The sequence below is a fragment of the Nyctereutes procyonoides genome, unplaced genomic scaffold (assembly GCF_905146905.1).
Source record: "Nyctereutes procyonoides isolate TBG_1078 unplaced genomic scaffold, NYPRO_anot_genome, whole genome shotgun sequence".
In the NCBI taxonomy this organism is placed as follows: Eukaryota; Metazoa; Chordata; class Mammalia; order Carnivora; family Canidae; genus Nyctereutes; species Nyctereutes procyonoides.
Genome location: NW_026575033.1, coordinates 9,965,197 through 9,988,319, shown reverse-complemented (window position 1 = coordinate 9,988,319; position 23,123 = coordinate 9,965,197). Strand labels below are relative to the sequence as shown.

Sequence of the window (23,123 nt, the reverse complement as noted above, 5' to 3'; positions counted from 1 at the left end):
CAGATCTTTTCTTTTATAGGTTTTAATCATAGCTTAAAATTTAATATTCTGCTTGATCCCAGTTCTGGTAAGTTGTATTCTTCTGTTCTACTCTTCTTCCTTTGTAGAAGACATATTTTTTAAAAATCGTAATTAACTTTTACTTTAAAAGATCTAAAGTGCTTAATGTCTGTGGCTGTTTATTAGTTTTTACTTTGAAGGATTTAATTGAAACATGCCAAAATTCAGTTTTTAATACAAATTTTGCAGTTCTAGCACTTTTCCTTTTTAGTACCAGATGAATCTGAAACAGTTCTAGCCTTTTTATTCATGGAAAGTTAAAAAATATATATATTTAACTCTTTTTCCCCCTATATGAGAGTAACTCATAATAAGGAATAAGCTAATCACTGGATTTTTACATTCAGATTTTTAAAATCGTGCCACCTAAACATACACAATGCAACCATCCAGTTCAGGCTGCATTTGGTCGCAGGTGAGGTTGATTTCTGACTGCTCATCTGTTGTAATTTCTAACACGTTAATTACCCAGATAGCTAAATGCCAGTTAACTATAGTCATAAGCTAAAGCAAAAAACTAAAAAGAAACTTAGTATTTTAACACCAAAAATATAATCTTATTATGGTAGTGGTTCTTTGGTGACAGCCTAGAGATTGGTGTGTGAGCCTTTTCCCTCACCTCTCAGTGTGCTTATTGAAAGAACATCATTTATTTGAATGACTATGTGTCTGTAGAGCACTGTTACTTCAGTAATTTGACACACTGGCATGTACTAACATACCAGGAGATTGGCTAGACTTTTTCTGTCCATATCTTTGCATATTTTATAAATTTTTATGGCTGAATAATGTTCCATTCAGTTGGTCTGCCATATTTTTCTTTCATCTTTTTTTCTTTTTTTTTTTTTTTGGATTTATTAAACCTACACTTTCCTTTTCATTATTAGGGTTTTTAGAAGTAAAGATTTTTATACATCATAGTTTTGTTTCTTCTGCTTCTTCTGTTTTCTAATACCTGATATCAAATGAACTTATAGGATTAGAATTGATCATTAAAAGAGAACTATTTTTTTATAGATTATATTAATCACCAAGTGACTTTCCAAAAGGGTTTACATTGTCTGAGCTCCTTTTATCCTGAAATCTACCCAAACATTGGCCATCAAAGCTCATTCACTCATTTGTCTAGGGTCAGAAGCAGAAATAAGCTGAAATTTAAACCTCTCCTCAATTCATTCAGTGAGGGTCAGAAGGGGAAATAAGCTGTAATTTAAACCTGTTAGTCATATTACTTTTTTGGTATCTCTTGTATTATATATATATAATAGAGGAAGATGTCAAAATTAGTATTTCAGAAGACATTTTAAAATTGTGAAATTCAATGATTTATCTGTTTGAATTGACTATAGGGTATTTGGAGAAGTAAAGCCCTCATATGATCATAAATATAAACATGACAAGGAATGAGTCGTCATTCAGCAACTGGAATTTGAAATAAACCCTTTAAACATTTGGATATTAGTATAGTCATTCTATCCCTTTCCCCCTCATCCCAGTATCGTTTTAGGAAATTTTATCCTCAGTCCATTTATTCTGCCATTGTATAAAATACTTCCAGTCCTTTGGACTTTTTCTTTCAGTATCCATAGTTGTGGCAAACCTTGCCCATTAAGATTTGGGCTTATTTTGAAAGCAAGCAAAGTCATTCAAAACAAAGTCTGAACTAAAATGAGGATTAACTGTCTAATACTTCTCTAGGCTTAAACGAAAAAGCCAAACATGATCGGTAAAATAATAGGGCAAAATTTGTATATGTATATGATATGGAAAGAAGGTGATAAAGAACAAAAGAGAAAAAAAGTAGTCCTTAACGGGGTCTGAAAATACTTCCAAAATGTAAATTTTGATCCCCCCCAATGGTAAAAATTGTGGATATTCAATTAAAAGGACTACTTGACACTCACTTATCTGCATGTAAAAAGTTTTATTTATTTATTTCATTACGGACTCATATTTTTATGGTCTTTTTATATGGAAGCAAAGAATATAAAATACAGTAATGTAATTTATTGAGTTTAAATACCACTAAAACATTTTTACTTAACCATAGAATATCTTCAGTTAGTATTTTTTTTTCCAGGTACTCTTATTTCAAATTATTTGAAATATCCTTTTTTTGCTATGTAATTTAAACCATGAAGTCACTCTGTTGCTCTGGATTTCTTGAAGTATATGGTCTTGATGATTCAACAGGTTAGAGTGCTTAGTCAAGTGTTCCTCAACCAAGGTGATATTGCCCCCTGGGAGACATTTGGCAATGTGTGGGGACTTTTTTTATACTGCTGTTATTTCTGGGAAGGCAAGGTGCCAGGGCATCTAGTAGGGAGAGAGTAGGCAGTGATATCATATAGCCTCCAATGCCCAAAACAGCCCTTCACAACAAAGAATTGTCCATTCTAAAATGCCAGTCATGCCGAGGTTAAGAAATCCTGTCTTAGAATATCTTGGGTACAGAGGTAGTCAGAACTGTATTCAGTCTTCTGCTTCACCTTGGCAAGGTGTTTAACCTTAGTTAAGCCTTAGTTTCCTCATCTGGAAAATAAAAATAATACTGTTTTATGTAATTGTAATTAGTATAATTTCTGACACATGGTAAGCAATCGGTAAATCTTACTATTGTTATTATGAGCATCACCAACAGTAATATCAAACATGTCAAAAGTTACTAAAATGGTAAAGTTTGATGAGTAATTAAGATCATACAGTTCAATTTCTTTGCTAATTTCCCACATTTGAAAAGTAATTCATTTATATATTTATTTTCTCACAGAGTGTAATGGTTGTGCTATAGTATATTTAAGTTTTTATTTTCCATGTATTTTCTTATTATATGTGCCATATTCGGATTTAAATTTATAGAATGACTATAGATATTTAGAGGACCTTGAGTCTCTGGAATAAGGATTGTTAATAAGCATATGGTCTGCAGCTGCTTCTTTTTAGAGCTACCTCTTTAGTGGTTGCAAGAGAGATTGCATTGGTGATCATGGTGAACATGGTAATCATGGTATTTTTCTTTTCCTCCCTAATGGCCCCCTGATGATTTTAATGACGCACATTGGGGAAGATAATCAGCTGGTTCAGTACTTGTATCATGCCTTCATTAAGGATATTTAATAGTGCTACCACAAATACCCACTCTGAAAAACTGTCTAATGGTGAGAGGAAGTAGAAGGGAGTAAAGACACAAAAGGAACAGGAGGTATTGTGATTCTTGCCCTTGAGGAGTTTATAATCTAATTGAGGGGATAGGACTTACATGTTTAATTAATATTCAAAGGATTTATAGGTCTAAATGTATGTCAGACTTCACATATAAGGTGGGAAATAACTGAGAAAGGTTAGGAAAAGGATAAATCGAGGACTGCCGTTTTATTTGATTGAAGCTGGGATCCCTGGGTGGCGCAGCGGTTTGGCGCCTGCCTTTGGCCCAGGGCGCGATCCTGGAGACCCGGGATCGAGTCCCACATCGGGCTCCCGGTGCATGGAGCCTGCTTCTCCCTCTGCCTATGTCTCTGCCTCTCTCTCTCTCTCTCTGTGACTATCATAAATAAATAAAAAAAAAAATTAAAAAAAAAGTTTATTCTATTATTTGATTGAAGCTAATTATTTCATTCATATAAATATGAGACTCAGCACTGTAAGGTCTTAGAATTTACAGCACATGTTCATATTTATTTGATGTTGGCAGTAGCCATAAAAGGTAAAGTAACAGTTCAAGTGCCTCCCTAATGCATATGGGTAATGTATGTAATGTGAGTTAAATTGCAGATTTGAACATGTATTGGGGAATGTCTGTGTGGAATTAGAAGAGTAATAGTTTGTCTCCAGCATTGCCCTGGCCAGTGGACATAAATGTGTTAGGAGACCTTAAAGAAGATTAGCAATGTTCACCATAAGTATTTTTTTTAAGATTTATTTATTTATTTGAGAGAGGGAGAGCTTGCGAGCGTGCATGTGCATGTGGGTGGAGGGGCAGAAAGAGAATCTCAAACAGACTTCCCCTGAGTGGAAGCCCAATGTGGGGATCAATCCCATAACCCTGAGATCATGGCCTGAGCTGTAACCAAGAGTTAGACACTTAACCAACTGAGCCACCCAGGTGCCACCCCCAGCCCAGATAACCCTATGTTGATGAAAACACCCTATGAGGATATTACACTCCTTTAATTCTAAATTCTGTCTGTACTCCTCAACCATATTTTACTTACCAGCTAAGCCTATTTTCCTGACTGTGAGCGTTATGTCTCTTTCAGAAGGTAGCAAAGCATCAGGCACGTACTTTTCCCCCCTTTCCCTTTTTTTGACCTGAAGAAATACACAGTTTTAATGGGGAGACAAAAACAGAGACAAGCAACCAACAGAATACAGGTGCTAAAATATGAGGAATAAGACAAATACAGTAAGCTTTTTTTTAGGAGCCTATTTGATAATGTGTCTTTATAAGTTATATCTACCAAATAATTTGTAAATAATTAATGTTTAAATACATTAACTGCCTATTCCATGGCCTTATTTTTATTATTTTTTAAGTGTACTTTTTTTTTAAGATTTTTAATTTTTATTATTTATTCATGAGAGACAGAGAGAGAGAGACAGAGGCAGAGACACAGAGGGAGAAACAGGCTCCATGCAGGAAGCCTGACGCAGGACTTGATCCCAGGACCCCAGGATCACACCCTGGACTGAAGGTGGCACTAAACCGCTGAGCCACCCGGGCTGCCCTTCCATGGCCTTAAAATTGAAATGTCAGTGGTTAAAGAAAAGAGACACTTAACAAACTATATTCTTCCTACCCTTAAGGTTTTTCTCGTAAAGTCTTTTTTTTTTTTAATATTTATTTGTTTATTTGAAAGAGAGGGCATACACAGTGAGGTGGTTCTGCCACAGAACCTACCTCCAGGGGCTCCAAAAGTAATTCAGATCTTAGCCTTTTAGCACATGCCTTAATTTTTATCATCTGTTTATTTCAATTATGCCAGCTCTAGTGTGCCTCTTCCTTTGCAATAGATCTTTAAAGCTTTGTCTTTTTTTAAAAAAAAGATTTTATTTACTTGTCAGAACAAGTGATGAGGAGGGACAGAGAGAGAGAGAGGGAAGCCGACTCCTTGCGGAGCAGGAAGCTGGAGGCGGGGCTTGATCCCAGGACCCAGAGATCTTGACCTGACCAGAAGGCAAATGCTCAACCAAGGGAGCCACACAGGCACCCCTAAGCTTTATCTTCTGTTTTGTTTTCTGTCTTAAGAATTGAACAGCAGAGAGGAGTCTACTTCTCCCTCTTCCTCTTCCTCAGCTTGTGTGCTCACTTGTGCTCTCTCTCAAATAAAATCTTTAAAAAAAAAAAAACTAAATTATTTTTGATGTCATTGAAAATAAAGCCTAAAAAAAATTACAAAACATCTATCACTACTACTACACTTTGAAAAAATGGTCCTCAGTATTAGTTTTATAGCTAATTGGAAGCTTTTACTTGGTAGAAAGTTTGGAGTTTTAGTTGAACTTGTGCTTGACCTAATTACGTGGCGTGGAGCAATACTGGATAAATTACAGTTGACCCTTGAACAACACGGCTTGAACTGCATGAGTCCACTTATATGCAGATTTTTGAAAAGTAAATATATTAAGGGATGCCTAGGGGTCTTAAGGTTAAGCCTCTGCCTTCTGCTCAAGTCATGATCTCAAGGTCCTGGGAAGAAGCCCTGAGTCAGGCCCTCTGCTCAGCAGGGAGTCTGCTTCTCCTTCCCCCTCTACTACCCTTTCCCCTGCTCACATGCTTGTTTGCTCTGTCTTACTCTTAAATAAATAAAATCCTCAAAAAAAAGTAAATAATTTGGAAAACTTTTTGAAGACAATTGTGATTTTTTTTTGACAATTTGAAAAAACTCTCAGATGAGCAATCAAAAGAAAAAGAGATGCCATAAATGCATAGAATATACATATGTGTATATATATATATATATAGTTGCTATGTTTTATCACCTACTGCTATAAAATATACACAAATCAATTACAAAAAGTTAAAATTTATCAAAACTTAATGCACATAAACACAGACCATACCTGGTACCATTCAAAGTTGAAAGATAAACAAACATAAAAATGCAGTATTAAATCTTAACTGCATAGATTTAACTATAGTATATACTGTGCTACTGTAATAATCTTGTAGCCATCTCCTGTTTCACATTATCTTTCCATTTTTGATAGCTAGTGTTAGTAATAGATATAACATCTACAATGTTTTGTATCATATAAGACATTAATGATGTAGGTACTGACAGATGATTGATGTTGTAAATAGATGACATAAACTTGCAGTATTGACAAATATAATACAGTGCTAGAAGTCTATTTTCTCTTATGATTTCCTTAACATTTTCTCTACTTTATTGTAAGAATACAATAATACATATAACCTACAAAATATGTGTTAATTAACTGTTTATGTTATTGGTAAGGCTCCTGGTCAACAGCAGACTATTAGTAGTTTTGGGGGAGTCAAAAGTTATATGTGGAGGATTTCTTACTGTGTTAGGGTGAGGGGTTTGGTGTCCCTAACCTCCGCATTGTTCCAGAATCAACAGTATTTACTTAAAAGAAGTGTAATTTCAAAAATAATTCCCAGTATAATTCCCAAGGAATTACATACTGTTTTTAGTATAAAAATAAATTTGGTTACTCTGAAGTCAAGTCACAAGTCAAGGGAGAAAGAGGCATTGTCCCTAATTTGAGGATTCATATAGTGTGATCTGTCATGTGTCCACTGTTCCACTTGGAGGGAAATTTCCCACTGACCTGTCTGTTCACTTACACCTGGGTTGAGAACAAGATTTTTATTTTGCCCTCCTGTCCCCACACACGGTGGCCCAGGTATCCAGGATTGTTGATTTCAATTGTCCACGAGTTATGAGGTAAACAAATAGTCCACACTACACTCCTGGCCTTTGAATCTGCTATTTCTTTTCCCTCTGTTTTGGGAACTCTGTCTCTTCATTTCTTTCTCTCTAGTTTGAATCATCACCGAGTTTTCTCTTCATCTTGCAGCCCTTCACCCCTGCCCCAGTCTTCTTGTCTTCATTGAAAAACTAGTCCAAAACCATCCCATATGCATAGTAACAAATCTTCCTGATTTGAACCTATGTTAGTAATTTCTTTGAATCTTTGTTTTTTGGGGTAAGGGGATGGTGCTGCCAAGATTGGTATTACCAGGAGCAGTCAGTGGAGGAGGGAAATTTACAGAAAATGAACAGACAAAAATATCAAGGTATAACCCTGCTTCCAGTAAGTATAATATATAAGACACTAAGACCTGGAATCAAAAGTTGATTCAATATATTTATAATAGAGTGATTTATAGAAGTCATGGCAATATTTGCTCTTATTGTTAACTTCCTAACAGATTTTTTGTTTTGTTTTGAATGCCAGAACAAGTCAGATTTGTTTGTTTAGGAAACATGTTTTGGAGATGAATAGGACAGTCCAAAAGCTTAAGCTTACCCAGAGGCTTTGACCATATAATAATCCTGAAGTAAATTCTGTATATATGTATGTGAACAATTCAGTAAGTAACAATGAGGAAAGTGATAAAAGCATTCAACTTCAGAAGATCCTGAAATACCAGATAAATCATTTGAAGTAAAACCATGATATACTGAAAAAATGTGAATGCTCTGCAGATTAAACTAAAACTTTTTAATAGTTATAGGCAATTTAACATAGTAGGCTGATGATAAGTGTCCAATAAATATTTGCATGGATGAGTTATACACAGCATGGGAGAAGGGGGCAGGGAATACTCAGGAAGACCAGTTAGTAGATAACTAGTGATAATGATCTAAACTAGGATGTTGACAAAGGGATGGGGGTGAGGAGTGGGAAAAGAATAGATGCAGTAAACATTGCAGAAGGAAGGAAAATTAATAAAACCTGGTAACTGAGTAGCTATGGAAAAAAATAATTGTGTTTTTTAAAAAGATTTTATTTATTTATTCATGAGAGACAGAGAGGGAGAGAGAGAGGGAGAGAGAGAGAGGCAGGCAGAGACACAGGCAGTGGGAGAAGCAGGCTCCATGCAGGGAGCCTGACGTGAGACTCAATCCCGGGTCTCCAGGATCAGGCCCTGGGCTGAAGATGGCGCTAAACCACTGAGCCACCCGGGCTGCCCAGAAAAAAATAATGTGATCAAAATAACATTTAAAATCATATATTCACTAGCAGCCTCCCTTGTTGAGGAATCAACATAGTGAATCATATATTCACTAATAAAATCACTAGCAGCCTCCCTTGTTGAGGAATCCATGTTCTTCATATCTTCTTCTAATGTTTAGAATCATTATTTAGTATTCCCTACATTAACCTCTACCTGGGTACTTACTTTTCACCTAACAAACAGAATTAAGCTAGACCAGAAAAGGTCAACATCCATAAAGGTGTGTAGCGTGTGTGTGTGTGTGTGTGCGCGCACGTATGTGCAATGGGGAGTGGTAGGAGTGATGTTAATAAGGAGTGCCTCTTAACATTGTTGAATTGCTTCTGCAGAAAACTTGGAAAAAGTAATTTTATTATGTTACCTAAGATAGCAGCTTTTATGCCATAGTCATAATTAATAAAGTTTTGAAGATAAAGTAAAGACAGTACCTTAGGGATTGATAATTATTCAAACATTAATGTCATGAATATTCTGAAAATAAAAGAAAATCTAATTTAGGAAATGAAAGTGATAGGAACACTGTCATTAGTTCTTATAATAAGAGGTCCAGAGACTCATTAAATATCTTTCCCTGACTTTTATATCTGTTTTATGGTATTAGTTACTCTGAGTTATTGTTGATATAAGTTAACAGCTTCTGAAATTTCTCACATATTATTGCAGGTGGTGTTTAATAGACATAAATATAGACTATTTCACTGGTTAAAATGGTTAAAAAAACCAAAAACATGTTCAACATGTAGTTCAAGTCCAAGGGTTGTCATACCTAACTGCATCAATTGAAGATTTCTATCTTCTGGTTTCATCATAACCTTACACGAATTTTCTTTATCTCTGAATCTAAGTTTCTAAATTTGTAAAAAGCATAATGTATTTTCAGCCCAGTGCCAGGGGTCCTTTACTTCTTGAATTATTTCTCTGGCAACCATACTTCCTGCTCTTTTCTTGTTCATGTCTTCAGATAATTATCTAATCTCATAACAATCTTTCCCATGTATGAATATTTCTTCTTTTGCTGTTAGTCATTTACTTTTTCCCAGGAGTTCAACTGACCTTTTCCTAAACTGTTTATGAACGTTTCACTTTTAGTTGTAATTTGTACTTTATTACTTTGAAGTTCTCTATTTACCCCCCTTTTGAAAGCATCTGCTGTCATTTGTCTTGATCTCTATATTGTAATACTAAATGTTTTGATGTTGCTGGCTTTATATTCTCTAACAACTTTTTAGGAACAGTTTTTTAATGAATAGTATGATACATTCACCTCCAATGACTAGCACTTGATGATTGTGTTAATTAACATTCTTAGTATATCCTGCATAGATTTTATGCTGTATTTTACTGATAACTGTATTTAATAATATCTGCCGACGTGGATGCTTTTATCACACTTGCCTGTTTCATTCCCTGCTTGTTATGTAGAGCTCCACTGCTGAATAATTCGTCAGCTTACTCCTAAGTAAACTGATAAATTATTTATGAAAGTTTCAAAATTTAATAAATAATAATTAAAGCACACTTGTATTCAAGTAAGAATCTGTGAGTATTGTGGAGACTAATTTATTTTTTTTTTAATTTTTTTTTTTTTTATGATAGTCACACAGAGAGAGAGAGAGGCAGAGACATAGGCAGAGGGAGAAGCAGGCTCCATGCACCGGGAGCCCGACGTGGGACTCGATCCCGGTGTGGAGACTAATTTATAAATGAGAACCTCCATATTAAGAGCACATGAGGTCATGCTTATCTGGGGCACCACTAAGTGACAGTATCACTAGTCACAGGTTGATGCAAATTGTGCAAGCTGAATAGGACTGCAAAGCACAGGCAGCCTGGAACAATTGTTTTCTTCATGGGCAGACAAAATGTATTCTTCTTACATAGGAGAGCTTGCTATCACTTTTGAATAATGAGTTGACTGACATACTGTAAAGAATAGAATAATTTTTTACATGTCTTTTTCTTTTTTCCCTCTTCAGGGCAACTGTTTTTCATTATCACTGTGGTCTGTTTCAGGGCTTATCTTCCATGATAGTTGTATGTGGAAAATAGTCTGCCATCAGCTAACTATAACAGGAAAAAATACTAAAATATACTTTTTTGAGTAATTATTGGTAGATCTTCGTCCTAGTTATGTGTACATTAATGAAATATTTTAGGAATGTTGTCTGTAGTCTGGCATATTCTGGCACATTATTCATTCATCTTCCAGCATAGTTCCTACTGTTTTTCAGGCACGGTGAATCATATGAGGTTAACTATATGAGTTAACTTAATATGCATTTTCTTCTTCTTTTGATCTAAAATGAGGATTTAAATGTGAAACAAAAAACAGCCAAAGGCACCTCATCTCCACAACTGTGCTTGTTGATATAAGTTTGCAACTTCTGAAAGAGCTATTAAGAAGTTTTAAGATTTTCCATCCTCAAAGACCATGATTTAATTGGGGAGTTAAACATATATATAAAATGTATCTTGCTACGATAAATGATATGCTATATGTAGGATGACCTTATAATTTATTAGGTAGATTGACATACTTTTGAGATTAAAAGGGAGTACTGTTCGTCATTATAGTGATATCACAGATGTAAATCAGAATTGTCTCAGGCAGTCATGGACATAGAGGACTGCTCCAGCATGGCCCGTGATGGGATAGAAACTCTAAGAGAGGAAGGGGTGGTGGAGGCCCAAGTGGTCACATAGGGCTTCACAGGATGCATTAAAACTGAACGAACAGAATCAGGAATCCATTCTTGTGACTCTTGGCTGAAACAGAAATTTGGGTAGGGAAATAGTAGTAGTTGGATTGGACTGAGTTTGGACTATGAACTTTGTGATCTTAAGTTACTTAACCTTGGTGTTCTCACTACAGCATGGTGGTACGTACCTATCTCCTAGGGTTGTATAACAATTAACTGTATACCTCATGCAAAGTACCATATACTTCTTGTAAGTGATCAGTAAATACCAGCTACCTACAGCACAATGACCAAATTTTAAACTGTTGAAATTGTTTGGCAATGTGCAAGATGGTTGAGTGGTTAGAGAAGCAGCAGAGAGAATTTGAAAGAATTTAGTAACCCAGTAAACGAAAAAAAAAAGAGCAGAGTGAATGGTGACGCTGAACCTTCAAGCCTGAGTAACTGGGAGACCAGGAGAATTTAGCAGAAATAAATAAGTCAGGAAGCGGATACCTCTTAATTAGGAAGAAATAAGTTTTAAACAGATCGATTTTGAAGGGATAGCAGACTATCCAAAGAGTCAGCTGGCAGTTGGAGAAATGAAATTGGTGCCGTATGAAGAATTAGTTGGGGAATGTTCCATATAGGTGGCAATTGAAGCCTCGGGGGTGTTGAAGAAAGAAAAGATTGATGAGGGAATCTTAGAAGCCCCATATTTGGAGTACAAGGGGAAAAAGAACAAAGGAGAGGGTCAGAGAAGCAGGAATAGTATTCCCCAAAACAAGTGTTACCAAATATAGATCTGTGGGGTGGTTAACAGGTAATATGGGAAGAAAAATTGGTTCTATGATTAAATACTGCAATTCTGTTAAAGTTAGATGAATTTGTTCACTGCAAGAATTCTCTGGGCTTTTAATATGTTAACATACATGGCAAATTGCCAAGACAGGAATATATGAAGCAGTGTTTTGCAGATTCACCTGGTTGCTGAACTGTTTTCACTTTCAGAAAATTCCATGGAGGCATGTGTTTCAGACAACACATCTGGGGAATTACAGAAACCTGACAAGGAAAGATTTTCAAGAAGGAAGGAAAACTGTATCAAATTGTTACAGAGACTAAGGAAGATGGAAAATGAGAAGAAGTTATTTGAGGTTTTTTATTAGATGGTCGTAAGTGACCTGCAAGAATATGGTTCAATAGCGTGGCTTCAATAGGCATATTTGTAGGGGTTTAAAGATTAGAGTTCCGGATGAGGAAATGAAGGCAGTGGGTTTGCATCATTCCACCTCTATTACTTCAAATAAAAAGTGACTGATCGGAATAACTTGGTCATTACTAAATATTTATGTATCCCACGTATATTTTTTAATTATACATAATAAAATCGTTATATTTCTAAATAGCATGCCCTTTTGGCTTAGTGCTAATCATATGATATTAGAGCTGGAAGGGACTTTTAACAGTCATTCAGGACAGTCCCTCAGAGAACCATTAGTTTCACTTTCATAGGGCAAAGGCACACATTAAAATTATTTTGTTTCCTAGCCACAGCCATGGCATCAAGTCTAAGCCATTTTCCTCATTTAAAAAAAAAAAAGTTTATGGAAAAATAAGCCTTTTCAATTGTGTGTTTTTAAGATGTCCATCTTAATGGACATTAGTTTTAGTCTAATGTTAAAGACCATCTCTGAGAATATCCTGTCCTTTCATACAGCAGTGATGCAAATATTTAATTCATAGTTATATTGAAAAAAAGAAAGTCACTTTGATGTCCTCTAACAATAGGTATAAATAAGTTATTTTAATTACAATAATTTCAACATTTTTATGATAAAATATCATGCCATAAGACTGATGGCTGATTTTTCATTACATACAAATGAGGTTCCACATCAACATATTATGCCTAACAAATGTGAAATTCAGTAAACAGATTTTTTTTAGTGACCTGCCTACATTAACCCTACTGCCTCCTGAGGCAGTTGAATGTTATAGCAAATTCTGAGTACTGATTATATTTTGTTCATCTTTGTATCTTCTGCAGCATCTTAGCCTGGTACCCTGTTTACCAGACATTTGTGTGTTCAGTCGTTTGAAGTATCATCTAAAAGTAGAATAATAGGTTCCTCTTCCCCTTAGAGATTCACAAATTCATTTTGGCATATGAAAGATTCCAAGAAGTTTTGCAGTGAAGAAATTTGGAAATTTTTTTGTAAATTTTTTTGGCTTTCGGATTGTAGTAAAATACACATATTTACCATCTTACCCATTTTTATACTTGTATAAAATGAAACAATTTATTATAACAGAATTACCTAGATGAGATTACTCTCCAACTGTTTTATTACCTTTCAATAATTTAAAACATTAGAGGATCAAGATGAATTATTAATGGGAAGTTATTTTTTTAACTAACCATTGTCTTTGTGATCTTAACCCTTTTTAAGTTGACAGTTCAGTGTACATTCATAATGCACAGCCATCACCATCATCCCATTTCTAGAACTCTTTTCGTCTTGCACAACTGAAAATCTGTAATCATTAAACATTAACTCTCCATTTCCCCTCCCCCTAGCTCTTAGCAACACTGTTTGAATTTTTTAACCTGGTATTTCCAAATTTATGGTATGTAAGAACTCTTTTTTTCTCTTAACATTGATTTATATTCCCTAGAAGTTCTATCACTCAGAGAAATAGGATTCATTTTCAGGTAGTGTGTAGCAGATTAGGAGTATTTTGTTTTAAAAGTTGCATGAATCCTAAGAGAAAAGCAAGCCTTCTGGAGTGGCTATTTGAATAAGACATAAGGCCAGTATTTAGAAGGATGTAAAGGGAGGTTGGGAGGGTGTTTGGGGAGACACTGAAGTGCTCTAGAACAAACCCTGATCTCAGAAAGGAAACCTGGGCTCTGCTATTTTGCTTCCGCTGCTAACTAGCTAGCTGCCTGCCTGGGGCCTCTTTTTTCCCTTGTCTGTTCCCTGTCTGAACTGGATGAATTTTGAAACTCCTTCCAATCTTAAAAGTTGAATGATTGAGGAAAATTGTAAAAGGCATGGGATTTAAAGTAGTACTGAGAATTTAATAATCACATAGGAGAAGTTGGAGGGAAAGAATCTGATAATTGATAGCCCCAGCAAAAAGGCAAACACTCACCTCAAGGAGAATCTGATGCAAGGCTCAAATAATGGCCAGCCAACACAAATATAAGATATAAGTATAGACCTCTAAAAACTCTATCCTGTGTCCTACCTGGCTTTTTCGGAGTAGCTAGGTGATTAGAGACAAGAGGAAGTACTATATAATAGAATAGTATATATACTAGTACTACTCAAATGAAATACACTATATGTAAGGAAAATTTCTGGTGCATAGTTGATATTCAATAAATATTAATTTCCTTCCCCATGATTTCAGGCTTTTAGCAAAAAAAAAAAAAAACATATACCATCATATTTTTACTAATGGAAGATGAGCAAAGAAAATTGTCATCCTTCTGAAATACATGGACATAATATTATGAATATAGGAAAAGCTACTCTCGGGCAGCCCGGGTAGCTCAGCGGTTTAGCGCCACCTTCAGCCCAGGGCCTGATTCTGGAGACCCAGGATCGAGTCCCGTCAGGCTTCCTGCATGGAGCCTCCTCCTCAGGCTGCCTGTGTCTGTCTGTCTGTCTCTCTCTCTCTCTGTCTCTGTCTCTCATGAATAAATAAATAAAACCTTAAAAAAATAGGAAAAGCTACTCTTTCCCTTCCTCAATGCCCTCTTTATTGCTTTGCCTTTGCCAGTTCCCTTTCTCCTATCTATAATTTAGTATTTTCAGTGCTTGGTTGACAGAGACAGTTGTACTGAACTGTTGTTCTTAATTAAGTGAATCATAAGACCTGAAAGTCTTTCTCAAAACAAAGGTTTCCCTAGATACAGATCCAGTGTCCCAGAGAGACTACTTTGGTTTCATTCAGATATGCTATTTAGTTGATTGTATATGCAGGAAATTAGACTGCTACACTCACATATGAAATCTGGTTAAAGCAGCTGGTTTGTATCCTACAGTCAGGTTTTAAAAGTGATCCAGAACCATAATTCAGTTTCAGAACCAACATGTTTTCTAAGTTTACAGGATTTGGAACTTGAAAAATTAATAATTTTAAGAATAATTGGCAAAGTTTATCAAGAATATATATTCAGTCTTCTCATGGAATTTTAATTTTACCAAAGTCTCCCAAACTTATTTTAAAGTAAGTGTATGTTATAAAGTATTTAAAGAGAGATCATTGTATATTTAATATAATGTGATCTACTAAACTAATTGTGGTTATGATGATGACAATGGAAGATAATTTGTGATAACAGCTATTTAGGCACTGACTGTGTGCCAGGCACTAAATGCCTTATAAATTTTGAGCTACATTATTTGATTCTGAACTGTACTTATAAGAAACCCACTGGTTTCTTTTCTTCACTGATGAGAGAAAAAAAAATCAATCTACATTTTCTAGAAAGCAAATAGGCTAATTTAATATTATTGTTAATTCACTTGTATAACTAAATAGTTTCTTGTTTGTGTTGAGTGATCAAAAAATAATTTAATGAATAAATAGTTGATGGTTCATATAATTCAAAAAACATTAAATGTTGCTTTGGAATGTTCTCCAACTACATTTTATTTTATTTTTATTTTTTAATTTTAATTTATTTATGATAGTCACAGAGAGAGAGAGAGAGAGAGAGAGAGGCAGAGACATAGGCAGAGGGAGAAGCAGGCTCCATGCACCGGGAGCCTGATGTGGGATTCGATCCCGGGTCTCCAGGATCGCGCCCTGGGCCAAAGGCAGGCGCCAAACCACTGCGCCACCCAGGGATCCCTCTCCAACTACATTTTAAAATGAGTTCAATGTTCTGGAAATACACGTTCCAACTAAAATGAGATGTCATAAAAGTTTTACTTGGAAACTTAAACTGGAGAATTCTCTAGTCTCCCCGTTGCCTGTTGTTCAGGGTAGGTAAGTGTTGTTTTTTTTTGTTTTGTTTTGTTTTTTTTAGGTAAGTGTTTTTAACAAATAAAGAATTCCACCAAGTTTTTACCTATAAAGAGGTCATATTTCGTATATTAGAATAAATATTCTGAGTGCTAAAAAGAATATAGAAAAAGATCCCGTAGTTTCAATCCATTTAGCAAATATCAATGTCCCTTAGTTTATGACTCCATAATACAAGTAAATTCATAGACAAGAATTCAGGTGTATTTTCTTAGAAGTTAAAAATCTGTTTCCAAGGATGCCTTATATTAACTTCTTCACAAATAGGACTGCTGCTTCATTCCATTGGGGAATAGGAATGCCTTCTTGGCTTCTCAAATTCTATTTTGAAATTCTTTTTCTACTATTTCTTCAAAAATTTAGTCTTATTATTTCATCCAGGAGGATGAGGCTCAATAGGATTTATTTATGCCATCCCATCTCAAATATGTGTAAGCCAGAGTGTGTGTGGATTAGAGTGGGGGGGAGTATGGGACACCAACCCATCCATGCACAAGAAACAACCAGTGTAAAGGCTTTAAGGCAAGTAAGAACTTGACAGTTTTGAGGAACTGAGAAAAGATACCTGTGGTTGGACGATAGTGAGGGCAAGAGTGGTTGAGATGATGATGGAGTAATACAGAGACCATGGTAAGGAATTTGCTGGGACCACCTGGTTCACTTGACCCAAGTGGTAAACTTCAAACATTGTTATTAGCACACCCAGGTTCATATCTCAGCTTATCTACTTATTAAAGTCTCTGAATTCATTCGTACAACTCTAAAATGGGAGTAATAATACCTGCTTCCGAAATGAGCTAGGACAGTAGTAACTAAGGGCAATTTTGGAGATACAGGTAAAGGCACACAATAAATGGCAAGTGTTAGCATTTCTCCTTCTTTATTCACTGTGCCATATAGACCCTACTCTGGAATATCATACTCACAGATTCTCCTTTCTGTTGTTTTAAAAATTCATTCAGCTAATATTTATGAGCATGTAAAATTTTGTATCCTAGCTACCCCTCCCCCATAATTACGGTTTTATGTCTCTCTCATAGCTTCAAGGTTACAAAATCCTCAATGGATTTCATATTAAATCTTTTGTAATCCAGGCACCAAGCATAGTGTCTTTTTTCAGAAAATGTTTGAATAAATGAACAACTAAAAGAAAGTTTATGAAATGTATGACTACCATATTTTAGCACTGCAGATGTTTGAATAATTTGTTTTAAATCAGTCCTATCTAAAAAAATGAGCACATTTCTCCTTCATTCCATTTTTCTGTAATGTTTAGTAGAAATGCAAAATATGCCATTTACAAATCCATAACTCTAGGAAAAAGAAAGCAGCTTATCTATTTTAAAATTCATGCATTGTTTTAAAATAAGTCACTGATAGGCTTATGTCCTTTTCTCTAGATCAAGTAGCTATATTAATACTTTTATAGATAAGCCACCCTTCCCCCTTCACCTCTGCCTAAAACCTGGCTACCACTAATCCATTCTCCATTCCATAGTGTTGTCATTTCAAGTATACTGAATATTTGGAATTGTACAGCATGTAATCTTTTGGGGTTGGCTTTATTTATTTAGCAAAATCCCTTTGAGATAAATTGAAAGCTTTTAAAAAGTGATTTGCAAAGAAAGTCTAACATCTTTGCACTGGCCACTTGCTTGCCCTTTAGCAAAAAAGGCAGGAATGAGCACTACAAGGGGCAAAGGTTTTTCACTTGAATGTGAAGTAGAGTACCCCAGTACTCTTTTTATTCTTATGAGACTCACAGGAGAAGTCAGGAATTCCTTTTCTGATTAACCTGTTGATCTCTTGATAGAAAACAGTCATTTTTTTTTAAAGGACATGGTCCATTTCCATACTTGTCTGTTTTATTTTCATAGACTATTCCAATTAATTCTGTCTTCTATTCTCGTGTTTACTTCTAAGTTTTTTATCGTAACCAATTGAAAACAAATTGAATTAAGTTCTAGATGAGATTTCTCTAAATTGTTATACTCTGACAAATAGAAATGTCAATTTGACTAAAAACTTTTTTTAACTTGAAATGACGTGCATGGAAGAGTTCTTGTCATTTCCATTGGCCTTACAGGAAATGATTATGGTAGCTACCTCAGTTAAAGTCTTACTTGGGTTTGTTTTGCCTCAAAAGTGACTATGAAATGTCTCATAATCTGAACACCATACCTTATGAATTTTATTACATAATAGGAGCTCCATCTCATCTTAGTCTTTTGGAGTCCTGATTAACAGTTTTATTTTTAGACAAGTATGTGCATGTAGTATATCACATTTTAAGCTATAAAGAGTTGTTTTTAATCCATTGTCAATATGTCAAGAATCCCAGTACCCCACAAGCAAAAGTTCTTTTACGATACTTTATAGATTGACTTAGCATGGCTTCAAAGAAGTAAAAAGATCTTTCATTTATAAATATTTAAATAAATGGAACATAATCTTTTAAAGGGAAACTAGCTCACATTTATAGGAATCACCGTATATATTTACTGAGAGGCATAATAATTAACATTATTTATCTGAATAAGCTTGAGAAATTTCTTAATATGATATAGGAGTAATTAACAACTGGCCAGCCTGTGTATGCAGATGTTTATCTGGGTGATTGCTATCAAGATTTTTTCTAAGGAAAGCAAGGAAATTCAGTGTTTTCCTCCTTTGGTGTTACAACCCTAAGATACACTTGCCTATATACTAAGACAGATGTATACATCTAGTCTAGGAACAAGGTTGTCACATAGAGATAAGCATAGGAACAAGTCCAGACTCATCCAGTAATCTTCCATATCGGTAACCTAATCTTTATTCATGAGAGACACAGAGAGAGGCAAAGACACACACAGGCAGAGGGAGAAGCAGATGCCCTGCAAGGAGCCCGATGGCAGGACTTGATCCTGCACCCCAGGATCATGCCCTGAGCCGAAGGCAGATGCTCAGCCACTGAACTACTCAGGCATCCCAGTAACTTAATCTTTAGCTTCATTTGAAAATTAGGTTGAATCAGAATTAATTTTACTTTTGAAAATACCTTACTAAATGATAGCATTTATATAAACTGTGGCATTTTACTGACAATCCAGAGCCTGACAAATTAAGCACTGAGATGTTTACATGTTGGAACTATCTACATGTTCATATGACTACCAAAAAATGATTATTATCCATTCTCATTCTTTTTTTTTAAGATTTATTTATTATTGGGGGGGGGGGCAAGGGCAGAAGGAGAGAGAATCACAAGTAGACTCCCCACCCACCCCCTCCGAATATGGAGCCTGATGTGGGGCTAAATCTCACCACCCTGAGATGACCTGACTGAAATTGAGAGACAGATGCTTAACTATCCAGGCGCACCCCCCCATTTCCATTTTCCCATTTGATAAAATGCCCAGAATGTGAAAGCCTGGATTTGAATCTTAGTGCTGACCTTTCCAGTCATATTTCCACTTGCATACTGAAACTAAAGAAACTGCAATATTAGTCAGTCAACAAATGTTGAACACCTACCAAATGCCAGCCATTGTACCAGGCACTGGAATCAGGCAATGTATTACTTTACTCAGCAACTTAATTTTGTGGGCTCATTGCTGTTATTTTTAACTGGGGACATAAATTTCCTTACTGGGGAAGCAGACTTTAACTGTTATTATCAGTTTTAGATAATTGTAACTAAGATTTGATGAATTCTTAGATTTATGTATTTATAGACTTAGAGTTTTCATATTCTCTCTTCCCACCCAGAGGGGTGATTAGGTTCTAGGTAGATTTTGAAATCTTACTTTGCATTTTGTTCTGATTTTGTAGCCCAAAACTGCTTTGAAACTCTACCATGAGTTACAAACTGAAATGTTTTCTGGGACTAGCAGGTATTATAAGTGTATAAAGCAGGCCACTGTGAGTAAGTGGGGTTCAGTAGGGTCTGTGTCAAACTGAAAAGGGTATGACCCCTGTAAACACTCAAAAAAAAATTTTTAACCTGTGTCAAACACAACTTTTTGAAGCCAAAAAGTTCTTAACATTCTGAAAATTTGGATGCACATAAATTCTTTAGACCATTGATACTGAAATATAAAAGTGAAATAGTTTACTGGTGATAGTGATGTGTATTAATTTTAAAATAAGAAATGCTGGGAACTACAGCTTCATGAACCCATTTAGTGTTACATATTTATGGGGTGGGGTGTGTGTATTATTTAGTTTAATATATTGTGGACACCTTTCCATGTGAAATCATATAGATCTGTACCTTACATTGTTTAATAACTATAGATATCTGTATTTTTGTCATATTTTTCCATTTCCATATTGATGGATATTAAGGAAAGTCTGAAGTATGCTTTGGTATTGTCTTTGTAGATTCCAAGGATTGAGTCTCCCCCCCCCCTTTTTTTTCTTTGTTATTTTTAAATATTATAATTTAAATAAAAGCCCAATAGAAATTAATTTTAAACTTAAAAGATGATTCTGAAAAAAGGAGATTCATATCATTTACACAACTCTTAGGAAGCTTGGATTTAATTATATTTCTTTCTGGTTAATCAAACACATGTGGCTGAACCATTATGAGAGGCATAATTTCTTAGGCATTAATGACTGAAGGACCCTTATACAATAGTATGTAGCCATTAAAAGATTGCATGTAAGTTCAGAGTATGTAGTATATATTTATCAGTATTCACATATAAAGAGGTATATATAAATAGTGTTGTATCTCTGAGAACTAAAATCCATATTGTATAGATATTGGGTTCCTTGCTTTAAAAATCACCATTACTTATTTGTTTTAGGAAATAAGTAAATGGTGCTTTCTTAAAATTTAATCATTCTTACTATTACTTCAATTTTGTTCAGATAGGACTTAAAAAATTTCTGGATTTTATTACTTATTTACAGTAGTATGATTTCATCAGATCTCTTCCTGTATTAATACGCTCTTTGGTTTAATTTCAAATTTTATTCCAGTCAGAAAGGGCAGCAAGAAATTCTTACTGGACATATATAGAAAGAGCCTTTCACCTGGAATATAGATTTCTTTTATCTTCTAAACTTTTAAAAAAATATATATTTTTTATTTATTTGAGAGAGCGAGAAAGCACAAGCAGGGGGAAGGGGTAGAGGGAGAAGCAGGCTCTCAACTGAGCAAGGCCCAATGTGGGACTCAATTCCAGGACTCTGGGATCATGACCTGGGCTAACGGCAGACACTTAACCAACTAAGCCACCCAGGCACCCTAAAAAGCTTTTTTTTTTTTTATGGAGATATAATACACATAAAATTAGAATGTAATGTCTACTCTGGTTTCTGGTTCTATTTCATCTAATATGGGATCCAGTCACATTCCAATGAATGAGGAATTGTGCATAGCATTTTTCTAGAGGAGATATTTTATGAGTACATTTTCAAAGTGCTGAGGCAATGGAAGTAGTATTGGCCATGTTGGTGGTAGATATTAAATCAGTGACCTGGTATCTAAATGGTGTGTGTTAGGCCATCAATTTATTCCTTGTAGACTTGGCCATCTGAAGATGTTCTGGTATTTTTTTAGAAGATAAAAGTATTGGTAACTGAAGAAGAGAGCTTGGCTAACCTGGGACCAGGCACAATTCAAACTGATACAATGACATTCTCTGTTCTTTATATATAAAGAACCTGGGCTAATCCCAGGACTCAGCTCTAGACTAGAGCCAACTTTTGGGAAGGTGTTATTTGCTCTCTTAATAGAGGCCCAGAAGTATGGAAAACCCCACTTGTATTTGTGTAACTTATAGGGAAATGAGTGATATGGTTTTTAGAAATAGCATCAAGTTAATTATGGATAGAGAAAAAAATAAAACGTGAACATTTAGAATGTTTTACAAAAGGTATAGGCAAATATATTTACTCAGAAATGTAAATTTATTGGATCTCAAAATTTTTAATTCCATTATTTACCTTAGATTATTCACTGAGGATGAATGTGTCTTTTGTCACACATAAGCTCCTCCTTTGCCTTCTCAAAATAAATGTGCATTTGGGATTAACAAAACGACTATTATTGATTCCTCCTTTAACTATTGTAAAATTCTTTATGGTTTCTAGTTAATTTGTTTAGGTTTGAATAATTTTTATAGGATAAAAAGTTATATATAATTTATTGTTTCCCTTTGTTTTTCTAAGAAGTAGATTATCAACTAATTTTTTTTCTGTTTAGTGATGTGATCTGCAGCGTCACCATTTTTATTAGTTTTTCAATGGAAAATATGTATACTGCAGTGATAGTGATAACCTGTAAAAATATTGTTGGAGTAGTTAAATATAAAAGTATAATGAGTTTTGATTTTCTTTTGTTTATTTATTAAGGCAAAATGGGCTCCCCATATATATTAAAAAATGGAAATAAAATCATATGCCAAATTCTCTTCTTTAAAAAAAAAAAGTCTTTACAGCGTTCAAATAAAAACTAGAAAATGGCATTAGTAATTATTTAGAATATGATTGAAATAAAAAGCCTAGGAGTCATTTTTTTACTTTCAAAATTTCAAGATTTATATTAAAAGGATCATTGTCTTCTTTCAGATAAATTTGCGCCTCATCTTGGTAAGCGGGAAAACAAAAGAGTTCCTGTTTTCTCCTAATGATTCTGCTTCTGACATTGCAAAGCATGTGTATGACAATTGGCCAATGGGTGAGTGGTGTTTTTCTCTTGAGAATGAATAATGTTAATTCTTTATACCCTACCTTGTTTCACAGACATTTTGAAAACATTTTAAAGATACAAAAGAAAAACAAATAATTGAGGATATTAGGCTTCAGAGTTAAAGGGGAAGGAACACCACGTCTGTCTCTAGATTTTATTCTTCAGTTACCTCATTGCAAAATAGGGAAGGAGCCAGTATGCAAAATTTGTTTTTGCCTTAGAACCCTTTTAATGTAAATGAAATTGTTTTTTAAAAGATAAACACAAAGTAGCTAACACATCCAAACACTTTCATATCAGTAAATTTATTTATACCAAAACACGAATTAAAAGGAAAGAACTATTTTTAAGAAATTATAATACATTCTCATTGGTCATCCCATATATAACCTATTTAAAATTGAGTTTAACACAAAGTTAATTTCTAATTCATGTCAATTTTATGTGT

General features: G+C 34.8%; 1 protein-coding gene across 1 annotated transcript in view; it reads left to right on the top strand.

Annotated features, from left to right (window-relative positions):
* UBL3 (ubiquitin like 3) overlaps positions 1-23,123 on the top strand; it is a 69,278-nt gene that overhangs the window by 33,481 nt on the left and 12,674 nt on the right. Inside the window, exon 2 of the mRNA XM_055317414.1 lies at positions 22,555-22,663. Coding sequence (XP_055173389.1) covers positions 22,555-22,663 — 109 coding nt within the window. The remainder of the gene's footprint in view (positions 1-22,554; positions 22,664-23,123) is intronic.